Genomic DNA, 11,642 nt, shown 5'->3' on the forward strand with positions numbered 1-11,642 from the left:
TGGGTTTGTAAAAGATGACCACGTGGTAACTATCTTATTTGTTCTTACATTTTCAGAAATGAACATAAAATTCTGATTCTTGTAGCTCACTATTTCATTTAAATGAGACTTTTAAACCACACAGTTAAAAAAAAACAAAACTGATACAATGTATTAAAACACATAATAACAAGAGTCTACATGTAAAATATAACTTTACATACACAATTTCAAAATAATGATACGTTTGCCATTTGTTGCATAAAATTTACAAATGTATTTCATTACTATATAACTGGCAAAACAGGAGAACAGATGGAACATTTAGACCATTTCAATGGATTTATGGCATTTACTCAGTGCTGATAAGTGGAAAAACTACTTGAACAGGGATTTTTTTTTTCTTAATACATGCCAAGAATTGTGTGGCTGTAAAAATAGAAACGAGTTAGAGACAAAAGGATGCTGACAAATACTTAACTAGGAGCACTATTTGTTTACTGCACTATACACCAAAGTCAATCATTATAAAGATTCACGATGGAAGTTGGTTCAATTGTGCCCAGACGTCAAAGCTAGCTATCTGATGAGTCGCTGTGCCATAGCTTGATCTATGTTTCTATCAAATATGGTAAGTATAAACTTCATTCGTACTGGCCAGAGAAATACTGCACTACCCCTCCTCAAAAAAGTGCAACTTAATGCTTTAGGACTTATAAGGCTTGTTATAATGCTGCATGATGATTGAATATTGGCATTTTTCAGATGAAGGAGGAGGCAGTTAAGTCATCTACATTTTAGTAAACCCATTTTGAAAAAAAAAATCAAGAAAGCAACAAAATCAATCAGCTCTGTCACACTACTTGCAATTTTCTCATTTGACGGTTTTGAACTTTACTTGTTTTTTTTGTTTTGTTTTTTTCCAAAAATCTGACCATGTATTCAGAAACGCCTCACTGCACACTACTTCGGCTACACAGGTAGGTAACACTTTAATCATTTTGTTAAATCACAGCCACTTTGATTATGTTATGTTTCCGATGATATAAACATTGGAAGGCACAGTGGTAACATTGTAGCATTCTAACCTTGTACCTCTGAAAATCCCAGAATAGGGTCACAAATGCAACATTACAATTCAGACAAACTCTTTTTGCCATGTCTTGGTAATGCTGCTTGTAATATCTACACATGATGTGACTTTTAAGTCCTGTGTTCCCAAAAGACTGGAGAAACAACTTTCTACTTATTTATGAATGAGAAGCAACATCAGGGTCAGCATTTCATCCTGCACTACCCCTCTGGAAGCAGAGTTGGCACTACAGGTTACTATAACAAACCAGGGAAAGGGACAGAAATAAGACAAAAAAAATCCATATTTACAGTAAAATCTTTCTTTTAAAAAAGTTAATCAGTACTATTTTTTTACAGGAGAAAAAAGTCTGAAACAAATGAACAAAAAACAAAAGCTTACCATAGCTCACTAAAATTTTTAATATATTTAATACTATATATATTTATATATATATTTGTTCATTAGGCTCTATAAGATCCATCTGTTCGCTCCTACCCTAAGGAATGGCTAATGTCATCACTTCGTTGTCATCAGGACGTTTGCTGGTTTTGTTACTAGGGCAGCCGAGCTTCCCCTAATTCAATATCCAGTAATTATAAACACTAGCTGACTTGAATACCAACAAAAACGTTCATGTAGTTTTCTTCAGAAGTACACTTTTTCATTATTGCAAGTTTACAATTTTTTTTTAAATTAAATATTTTTTTTTCAGACTTACAAATTAATTATATTTTTTTTTTTTCCAAAAGAAGTTTAGGCACAAATGCATTGTTCCACAGTGTGGAAAGATTGCCGTTCAGTCTCTGGGCTGTGTCTCAGCCTGTACATACTGCTTTGCACATTCTGAATGATATGTTAAAGAAAGTCGTCCCTCAAGTTGCACTTTTTTCTTTCTTTTTTTTGTTTTTCTGTTTTTTGATAATTGGGAATGCTGAAACCTCTTGCGTCTGCGATTCATAACTACTCAGACTTGTCTTATATTACAAAAAAGGGGGTTAAGGAGAAGTGTTTATGTGGGTTTAAGATAATACAGCTGTTAAGGAAGTGGTCTCTTGTTTTAATGAAGCAATGTGGCAACTTGGACCTGAGAAAGGAAAAAAGAGAAAAAAAATTCATTAATATATTTGTAACAGAGGAAGTGTGCTTCTTCTTCTTCTTCTTTTTTTTTTTTTTTTTTTATTTCTTTTTCCATGAAAGAAAGTATCTGTCAATTTGGGTAAAATTCACTTTTATAGCTGATACACTGGTGACAGTTACGAATGATCGATTTCAGAAATGTTGAAAACAAACTTGCCCTTTTACATCTGTCCCATGTGATTCGATGCGTCTCCCATTCCAGGGTGCGGGCCGGCCAAGGAGAGTGGGGGAGGCTCTGAGGACACCTTCTCTTCCTCCCTTCTTTTCAGACACGCAGCTTTCGGATTCAGATTCCTTTCTGTGGAGGATTAAAGCACAGGATCTTTGTTTAATGCTGAGGCTTCTGGCAGAGGGCAGCAATGCACTCTTCTTGCGTGTCTGGACCTTTTTCTCAGTGTTTATATTATAGAACAAAAGGAACAGTTACTACGTACTGTGGTGATCCATTTGGTCAGTCACTAGTAAAAGCTGAACTGCATGTGAGTGTGTACAGCCACTTTACAGTAAGCAAAGGTTGGTAAAGCAAATAGACTAAGCTCCAATTACTGAAAGGATATAGGGAAAGTTGCAATATAATCTTAGTTATAAGAGAATCCTACAACTTAATTACAGGAGAAAGGGATGCTGCCTTACTTAAGGATTTAGACACAGTCTGCAATGGAAACAATTCTTTGGAAGGATGCTTGAAAGTCTACTGTGTGCCACTGCTCAAGGCTGGCATGCCCATCTCAGCTTGTGCCTGCCACAAGCTCCTCACGAGTTCTGCAAGGAGGCCGGCCTGCACTGACCTCGGACTTGCTGCTCCAGACTGAGGATGACCGCCACCGCCTGGTGGAGGATCAGGAGCTTGGTCTGGGGCTTGTCACTCTTGAGGTGGAGCTGCACCATGCGGCCGAGCTCTTTGAAAGCCTCGTTGATGTCACGGACCCGCAGGCGCTCTCGGGCATTGTTGGCCATTCTCCGCTCCTTCTCACGCTCCGCCTTCTGCTCCGGTGTCAGGTCCTCATCGTCATTATTGCTGTGGGACAAAAGGGATGCAACATTTTCTAATGGTGTGGGGAAAAAGAAGGTGTCTACATTGTTTTCTTCCAGAGTTTTCAGGGAACTTTTCCATCTTATGCCATGTCTTTGGCAGAATTTTTATATCCACTGGACCTTGCGACTTGGCTGTGACAGTTGACAATATACAAGATACTTGGTTTTCTCGCAGACATTAAACCCAAACCAAACAGGTGAGAGTGACGTAGATTAAAGTTAGAGTGCGAAGTGTGCCCATACTGTTAAGGGGGGCAGAAAGGAGAAACGAAGCTTTTTTTATTCAGTGGGGTTACACTCTACAAAGCAGCCGTTCACCAACTTACGCTTAGCACATGCTGCATAACCATGCTTCAAAAAGACTTTATGTTTATACTTCATTTTTTTAATATAGAGAAAACCTTTCATACCATGACATCTGAAACCTAGGGGAAACAAGTAATTGAAAAATGATTTTGATAGGTCAAAAAAATACAAGACAGCTTCACAGGAGTAAGAAGAAAGGCCTATATGTAAGACACCAGAGCAGTGGGAGTGAAGACAGTGAGGCTTTTATCCAGGTATCCCCATTACCTTGCTTTGAAGGCCTGGTCAACCCACTATGTAAGTCTCATTTTCTCTATGTATGAAATAAAAGATTAGGAAAACATGACTTCCATGGTCTTTAATCTTATAGATGTTTATGATCCCCAGAACAAGTTTGGGAAACCTGAATTGGTATCAGCCATGCAAAACGATTAAAAAAACAAACACCTACAGCTTATGAATGATGATGACCTCATTGTGAGTCAAAAATGAAGCCAGAAAGCTGGGTGCAGTGGCTCATGCCTATAACCCCAGCCTGGACAATATAGTGAGACCTCATCTCTATAAAAAATTAAAAAAATTAGCTGGGCACAGTGATGCACACCTGTAGTCTCAGCTACTCAGGAGGCTGAGGTGGGAGGCTCACTTGAATCTAGTAGGTGGAGGCTGCAGTGAGCTGTGATAAGGCCACTGCACTCCAGCCTGGGCAACAGAGCCAGACTCTGTCTCTTACAAAAAAAAAAAAAAAAAAAAAAAAAAAAAAAAAAAAGCCAAAAGCTAATTTCCGATTGTGAAAACGAAAATATTCCATGATTCATAACAAAGACATGGCTGGGCCCAGAATAGTCTGAAAAGATAAGATTGGTTCTGTCCATTTCTGGGTGTCACAGTGACAAATTGGAAACTTCTGAATGGAAGGCAAAGAGGATGATGAGCCACCTGGAAAGCATATCATATGAAGAAACCTTCATGGCAGCAGGGCTCAAATATTCCAAGAGCTACCATGTAAAAAAGAGAGATGTGCACGATGTCTTGTCTCAAGAAGGCAGAACGGCATGTGCTACAAAGCTCTGAATGACTATTATGAATAAACATAAGTGAGGATTTTCGGGGGGCTTATGAGAGATACAAAAAATGAAACAAACTTCACTGAACATCAGTAGACTTCCCATCACAAGAAACTCCATGGAAGTGACTAACAACCTACAGGGTAATTTCACACATCAGAAATGTTCACAGAATAAAGATGATTAATCACAACATTTTGGAGTTGGAAGATGTGGGAAATTATCTAGTCAACTCAATGTATACTTAATGAATGCTGGTTTAAAATTTATGACTCTGGTCTTCCATTCTGGAGAATCTCTGGGTAACTTCCAAGTGGCAATAAGGACCAAGTACACTTGAGAAGCTCCAATCAATCAAAAGTGGGAGTGGTATTCTTGGGTTGCAAGTACACATCACACATAAAGATGATGCACATGAGTCAAGAACACTTGGGTGAAGGAGAAAAGTTAGGGGCAAGGAGGATGACACCACAGAAGGATGCTGTAAGACCAGGCTCGTCTCTCTCCACAGCATAAGTGCCTTTCCAGAAGGCACTGTCTGCCTCAGGTGTGTATGGTAAACAGGCAACTCAACTGAGTCCACTGGAAAAGGCCCTCTTTCTCTGCCTTCTACCGATCCCTCCTCTGCCCTCATCCCTGACTGCTGCCAGTGCCAAGGAAATCAAGTAACAATTAATTCACTCTTATATTCTACTATGCAAATAGGCTGTAAAAAGCAAAAGAAAACAGTCTCTGCCAGGCCTGTCCGGAAGCTAAGCATTTGGGTGATATTTTTATACATCCAACATGTGCCACACCTTACACAAAGGAGACTGGAAAATGGGAACTTTTCTTCCAAATGTTTTCAGGTCAATAACCAATTAGAATTGGTTATTCACTTATAAATAAACTGGTTATGCAAATAAAACTGCCTAGATTTGAAAGGCACTGCCTTGTAATACAGTTTTGGAGGCATACAGAAGTAAATGTCATAAGAGTGACCTTTTTAAATAAGAAGGTTCTCAACAGCGAGTGAAAATGTTGTTCTGAAACATCAAAGAATCCATTAACATGCATAAGTTTGGCCACAGTAAGTTAAATTATCAAGAACTGACTGGTCTAACACAGAAGTTATTAAAGGTATGAAATTCCCTCCTTGGGATTTCTTGCCAAAGTGGCCAAGAATCAGAAAACGACGAGGAAGGAAAGGGGTTATCTAGAAGCATTTGGCATTTTTAAACTTCTGGCAGAACATGGAATTTATCTCAATAATTACGAGGCTAACGTGAAGAGGCAGCACGTTCTTAATTCACAAAAGATTCCAAATAGAACCTTGAGAACCACAGCCTTTAGATGGAAAGTTGTAGTCTTAGGACAATTGGTTGAATTTGTGAATAAAAACAACCCAAGGGAATTGAGGTAAAGTACACGGGTGCTGGTATTCAAAAACCATCTGATTACCAGATTCAAGTTCAAGGAGATACAGATTCGAATTTAAAGATAGCAGATATTTAAGAAAACCAGACAGAAGCTATTTTCCTGCAGTTGTGTTTTCTGCAGAAAAGAGTGTCCAGGAGGAAAAACCATTAGCAATTTAGGTATTACTCATATACATCTGCATGTTTAGGATAAATCTAGGAAATCAGTATTTTCTCACTTTAGAGGTAAGAAAAGAGCTATAGTTGGCACATACATCAATTGAGTTTTTAACACGGCTACAATCTCTTTTTAGAAATATTATAGACACAACATTTCTGACCAAATTTGTAGAATAAGTATAGTTTTAAAAACAAACTGTACTTGAATCAGATACAAATTGTTTTCACTGTGTGTCATTAGCACTGGGTCCAGATTCATAAATGCCAAAACATTTTAGGCTCCACTAGAGTACAGGTATCTTAAACGATACTTTTAGTACTTCTAGAGTAGGCCTTTAATTTTCTTTTCAGCTGTAAATTTACCTGCCAGGAAAAAACTGAATAGTTTCTTCCCATTCTGTTCACTTCATCAAAGTCCAATAAAGGAATTAAATGAAGCGACAGTATTATATACTGTTACCTAGATCTTGACCTAGTAATTGATTTGATATCCTTCTTGTCGTCATCTAATTTCTTGTCCTCCGAGGATTTCGTGTCTTGCAGGTTCTCATCGCCCTCGTCGTCGGATTTGATCTCAGAGCTGCCAGAGGACACACTCTGCCCCTGTAGTCCTGGTGGCATGCCTACAGAAAAAGAGAAATCAGGTGATATGTACACCAAAATCTCACTGCCTGCACACCAGATTGCAAGGCTGCCAGCAGACAATTCATACTGCTGAACTGTGATCCTTCTGTCACTTTTTTTTTTCCTGCTATCTGTTGAAGTTTCAAAAAATGCACCTGCAGAAACAAGTTTTCCCTGCATTGGCTCTAAGGTTAAATTCTATTTTGCAATCTTTTGGAGTAGATGGTAATTTCACTGTCTACAAAACATCAACTTAATTGCAATGAAAATCATAATCATGAAAATCACACAGCCAATGTTCTGATTAAGAACCCAAGTAAATATCAGCTATTATATTGAGTTTCTTCCATATGCATTGATTTAATAGGAAAATGTCCTTAAAATATAATTCCCAGGGAGTATGCTAAATATGTGCAGTCAAGACTTCAATAGGTACCCTAATGATATTCTGAAATTAAGCTTCTCTTATTCTCAAGGAGTAATCAGCATTTTAAAATGGTACATATGGAAGGCAGTTTTCTACTCATTTTAGAAATTTCTAGCTTTATCATTGCTCAACTTTCCAAGTCACACTGCATTTTAAAACACGATCCTAATGTAATAATTTTTTTAAAGGCAGAACTGTATCTGTCAAGTATTCCCCCTTATTTATAATCTGTGTATTCTAGAACCTTGCCACTCAAACTTTGGTCCATGCGGCCTCATCACCTGTGAGCCCATTAGAAATGGACAATCCCAGACCTACTGACGCAGAATCTGCATTTTAACAAGATCCTCAGGTCGTACTTATGTGCAGTCTGAGAAGTACAGATTTTGGACAAAGAGGACAAAACCCAAAGGCTCTTGGTAAGAAAGGTCCTGGCCAGGTGCAGTGGCTCACGCCTGTAATCCCAGCACTTCGGGAGGCTGAGGCACGTATATCACTTGAGGTCAGGAGTTCAAGACCAGCCTGGCCAACATGGTGAAACACTGTCTCTACTAAAAATATGAAAAATAGCCAGGCATGGTGATGCGTGTCTGTAATCCAAGCTACCTGGGAAGCTGAGGCAGAACTGCTTGAACCTGGGAGGTGGAGGTTGCAGTGAGCTGAGATCGCACCACTGTACTCCTGCCTGGGCAACAGAGTGAGGCTCTGTCTCAAAAAAAAAAAAAAAAAAAAAAAAAAAAAAAAGTCCATAAAATCATTACTATTTATATAAAAATGGGCAGACATACCCATACGTAAAATTGACACTCAGATCTGTACAATGTTGAACAGTTGAAAAAATGCCCACATGTATTCCTGTGGCAATGTTATCATTTTTATATTAAACGTGAAAGAACTAGAAGATGTTATCTAAGTGACTCCTAGTCAGCTGGCCAATAATAGCCCAACTTCCTGGGGTCATGAAAAGCTGCTCGCAGTCACTGCTATGAGGCAATCATTAGAGGGCTAGATGACTCAAGAGCGAAAATCATGCAACTGCAACCAAGCTCCATTTTTTAAATGCACCTATATTTCCTTCCATCTGAAACAACAACAACAACAATTTCCTTCCTTCCTATTCATTTGGAAATATCATTTTCAGGCCACAACTAACCACATTAGAGGACCTGAATGAGAAAAATGTGGAAATAGCTAAAATAAAATTTCCTCTCATCAGTCTGTGGCCTCATTCCTGGATGATATAGGACCAGGATTTCAGAGGATGTTTGAGGAAAACAGTCCTTGGAGAAACACGATTAGCAGGCGAAGTTCTAAATACTTTCCCATTTCCTTACCATTTTTGTGCCCAATTTGATTCTTGGGTTTCTGCCAGTGCTTCTTGAGGGATGAACACCAAGAGGCTGGGTATCAATACTGGGCCTATTGTGAAAGTGAGGTCAGAAGTGCCCTGGTGAGGCCAACCTACCTCTGTAAGGGTCCTGGGGTGGGTTCAGGTCAGGGGAAGTCGCAGACTGGACAGGAAGCTGTGGGACCGGAACCTGGTTTGGCAGAAGAGAGTGGCTGCCTCTCAGGGCCACACCATCTTCACGATGGGTCCCCACCTGAAAGGGGCAAGAGGAACCAGACAGGTGAGCAGGAACCAGAGGTGTGACTGCTATTTCCAGAGGCCACGAGGACCTGATGAAGGCAGGCTGGCTTTTCAAAAACCATACTCCCAAACGCATTTCACTAGAGGGCGCTGAAGGACCGCACATGTACCTATAGTTCCCGGCGAAAACACTTAACACTCAGTAAGACGCCGTGCTGTACATTCAGTGACAAATATGGCAGAGTAGCTCAGGCAGGTAAAACGTCAAATTGTCTCCCAGGGTGCTGCAGTGGAGCGCACTGATTCGTACCCATCTGTCTTCTATCATGTCCGCCAACAGATCTGACAATTATCTTAATGCCCATATGCTTAATTGTGGGCTTCTCAATTCCCCCATTGCTATCGGAAATCCTACAGGAATTTCAATTTGGCATTCGACTTTCATTTCAGGGGATAAGATTCTCAGGCCTGCCATTTTTTTTTTTTTTCCATAATGCCAGCTAAGCCTCTGACAGCGGAAGCTACAGCAGTATGGGACACAGCCTCTGCTTGGTACAAATATAATAAAATGTCACCTGGCTTTCCAAAACTGGCAGCCCATTCCAAATTAATGTTTACTGTATTTCATCAGCTGCTGAGTTTCAAATCCAAAGGGGGATGGTTTCTGCCAACGCCACCACACCGGAAAATGTACCAATAAAGGTTTTATTAAACACACCAGTAATGCCATCATTGCCATGCAAGGATGTTTGGACATTTTTCCATTTTTTCCCTCACTATTCTGATCCTAGAAAGACACCATATTGTAAATACTCTCGACGCTTCCAAAAATAAAATTATAGAGTACAGCATGATTATTTGATTAAAAAAATACTGCTGAGCTTTTTATTAACTACTACTATCTACTCTAGGGTCCAGAGACACTGAACTTGCGGCACTGAGACAGCAACTGCCTACTTTATAGCATATGCCTTCAAGCAAAAACATTAAGCATTTATAAACTAAGAGGACAATGAGTAGTTCACATTTTCTATTTCCAAGTACTTTCTTAGCCTACGGTTAAGTAAGCATTCACACAGGACGGTGGGTCTAAAACACAAAAAATTAACCATACATTTATACTGCTATGAATCAGGTTTATTTTTTTCCAGTCAAAAACATGAAACCAGAAAGGAGAATCTTCACTCTTTTGTTACCAAAATATGTTAAAAGGGTATTTCCAAAGAATGCATCAATAATAAGAATCTGAACCAACGACAATCAAATTCACAGGACCTAATAAGCACATGCTATTTAAAGGCAGGTATGTATTGTAAGTATCGCCTACAATATTTTGCTTTTTACTGAAAATATAATTAAGTAATTGATCCTGAAATATGCCATTTTTATATTCATGTGTGCGTGCGTGTGGTGTGTGTGTGTGTATGCACTCCAAAATATTTTTTTAAATTTTGGGTGGAGAGGATCATATAAATCATAAATCATATTGTTTGGATTCAAAATACAGCAAGAATAGGAAAAGACTTGAGGCTTATGAGCATCAGGAAGTATCAGTAAGTGTTTCAGCAGAGAGAGGTGGGAAGTCCAGCACTGCTGCCCGGTGCCTGTGTCGCAATACAGAACTTTCTGAATGGTGGTTATGTGGCCTCTATGGGGTGCTTCAAGTGTACTGAGACTGGTATCTCCCAAAGCAGCCCATTCCATTTTTACCACAAATTGGCCTCTTTGTAGATTTCACTCACTGATCCTAGAGCTCTATGGCATTAAGTACAGACCTTTTTTTAAAAAAAAAAATTCAACCCTGTTGCCTGCCACACCACTCCTTTTCTCTGTGACTGAAGTCCGCTCTTTTATAGGCAGACCACGCCCACCTGCTCCTGCAACCATTTGTAACTGACTCTCCTATATATTTTAATTTTTATTCAGAAGAGTGATAGCTATTTTCCATTGAGGTTTTGATTTGCTGTTTTTATATTCATGCATTAGAAAATGGATTCAATCAATGATTATCCTTTCAATCTAAGATGTCAACTTGTAAGCATGAATTTTTACAGGCCTTGATCAAATGGTGGCTCTTTATGTCTGTCAATCAATATAAAACCAAATAATTCTTTGTGCTGATTCATATTTATTTGTGTTCTCAATGGATGTAATTTCTTGAATTTCCACAAAGGATGACTCTAAGTCAAAAATCACTGAAGGTAACCACAGATTTGAGCATAGAGGAGAAGTATACTCCTATTTCAGAATCATTAACACTCTCAAGACTTATTTGCAAGCATCTGCGACATATCTTAAGGTTAATGTTTTGCTTTTTACTTAAAATATATTCAGTTATTGATCTTGAAATTGTTTTCCTCTAGATCACATTGAGGTAAGTTCTTAAAAGAGGAAAAGAGAACCCACGCAATCATACATGACAACTGGTATATAACAGGTACATAATAACTGCAGACAGAATCGTGTGTTTTGACTGAAAATACCTGCATGTTATATAGAAAGAATAGCCCGTGTAGTTCAAGAACCCTCAAAACTCAGGCTATCTTCACTTACGGTGATCTTTGTCTCTGTTTTGTTAAAATCTATTTAATTTTAAATCTTTCTCCTATACAATGACTGTAAACTCTTAAATATTATAAATATATTTGAGGATATAGTTGTTCCAACTACCTTTTTGTTTGGATTTTAGGCCCATATGTTACCTAACTCCATCTATTTCCTATAGATCATGTTAGATCATCTCAAATAATATCAATCATTTTCCACAAAGAATGATAAGAGACAAAGTTGTTCTGATGCTTTTGTTTTTTAAAATTAATATTTTTTT

General features: G+C 38.6%; 1 protein-coding gene across 17 annotated transcripts in view; it reads right to left on the reverse strand.

The window, feature by feature from the left end:
- The window catches only part of TCF4 (transcription factor 4), a 371,585-nt gene that overhangs the window by 2,470 nt on the left and 357,473 nt on the right, over positions 1 to 11,642 (reverse strand). For 13 of the 17 annotated variants that reach the window (XM_017850137.1, XM_017850133.1, XM_017850134.1 and 10 more), the window contains 5 exons: positions 8,693 to 8,828; positions 6,637 to 6,799; positions 2,980 to 3,209; positions 2,349 to 2,489; positions 1 to 2,138 (listed from right to left, as the gene is read on the reverse strand). The exon at positions 1 to 2,138 is cut by the window's left edge and continues 2,470 nt beyond it. In XM_017850137.1, coding sequence (XP_017705626.1) covers positions 2,353 to 2,489; positions 2,980 to 3,209; positions 6,637 to 6,799; positions 8,693 to 8,828 — 666 coding nt within the window. In that variant the 3' untranslated portion in view covers positions 1 to 2,138; positions 2,349 to 2,352. The remainder of the gene's footprint in view (positions 2,139 to 2,348; positions 2,490 to 2,979; positions 3,210 to 6,636; positions 6,800 to 8,692; positions 8,829 to 11,642) is intronic. The other 4 variants (XM_017850136.1, XM_017850130.1, XM_017850146.1 and 1 more) reach the window with 1 other exon arrangement.

Source organism: Rhinopithecus bieti, unplaced genomic scaffold (genome assembly GCF_001698545.2).
Source record: "Rhinopithecus bieti isolate Rb0 unplaced genomic scaffold, ASM169854v2 scaffold_33303, whole genome shotgun sequence".
NCBI lineage: Eukaryota > Metazoa > Chordata > Mammalia > Primates > Cercopithecidae > Rhinopithecus > Rhinopithecus bieti.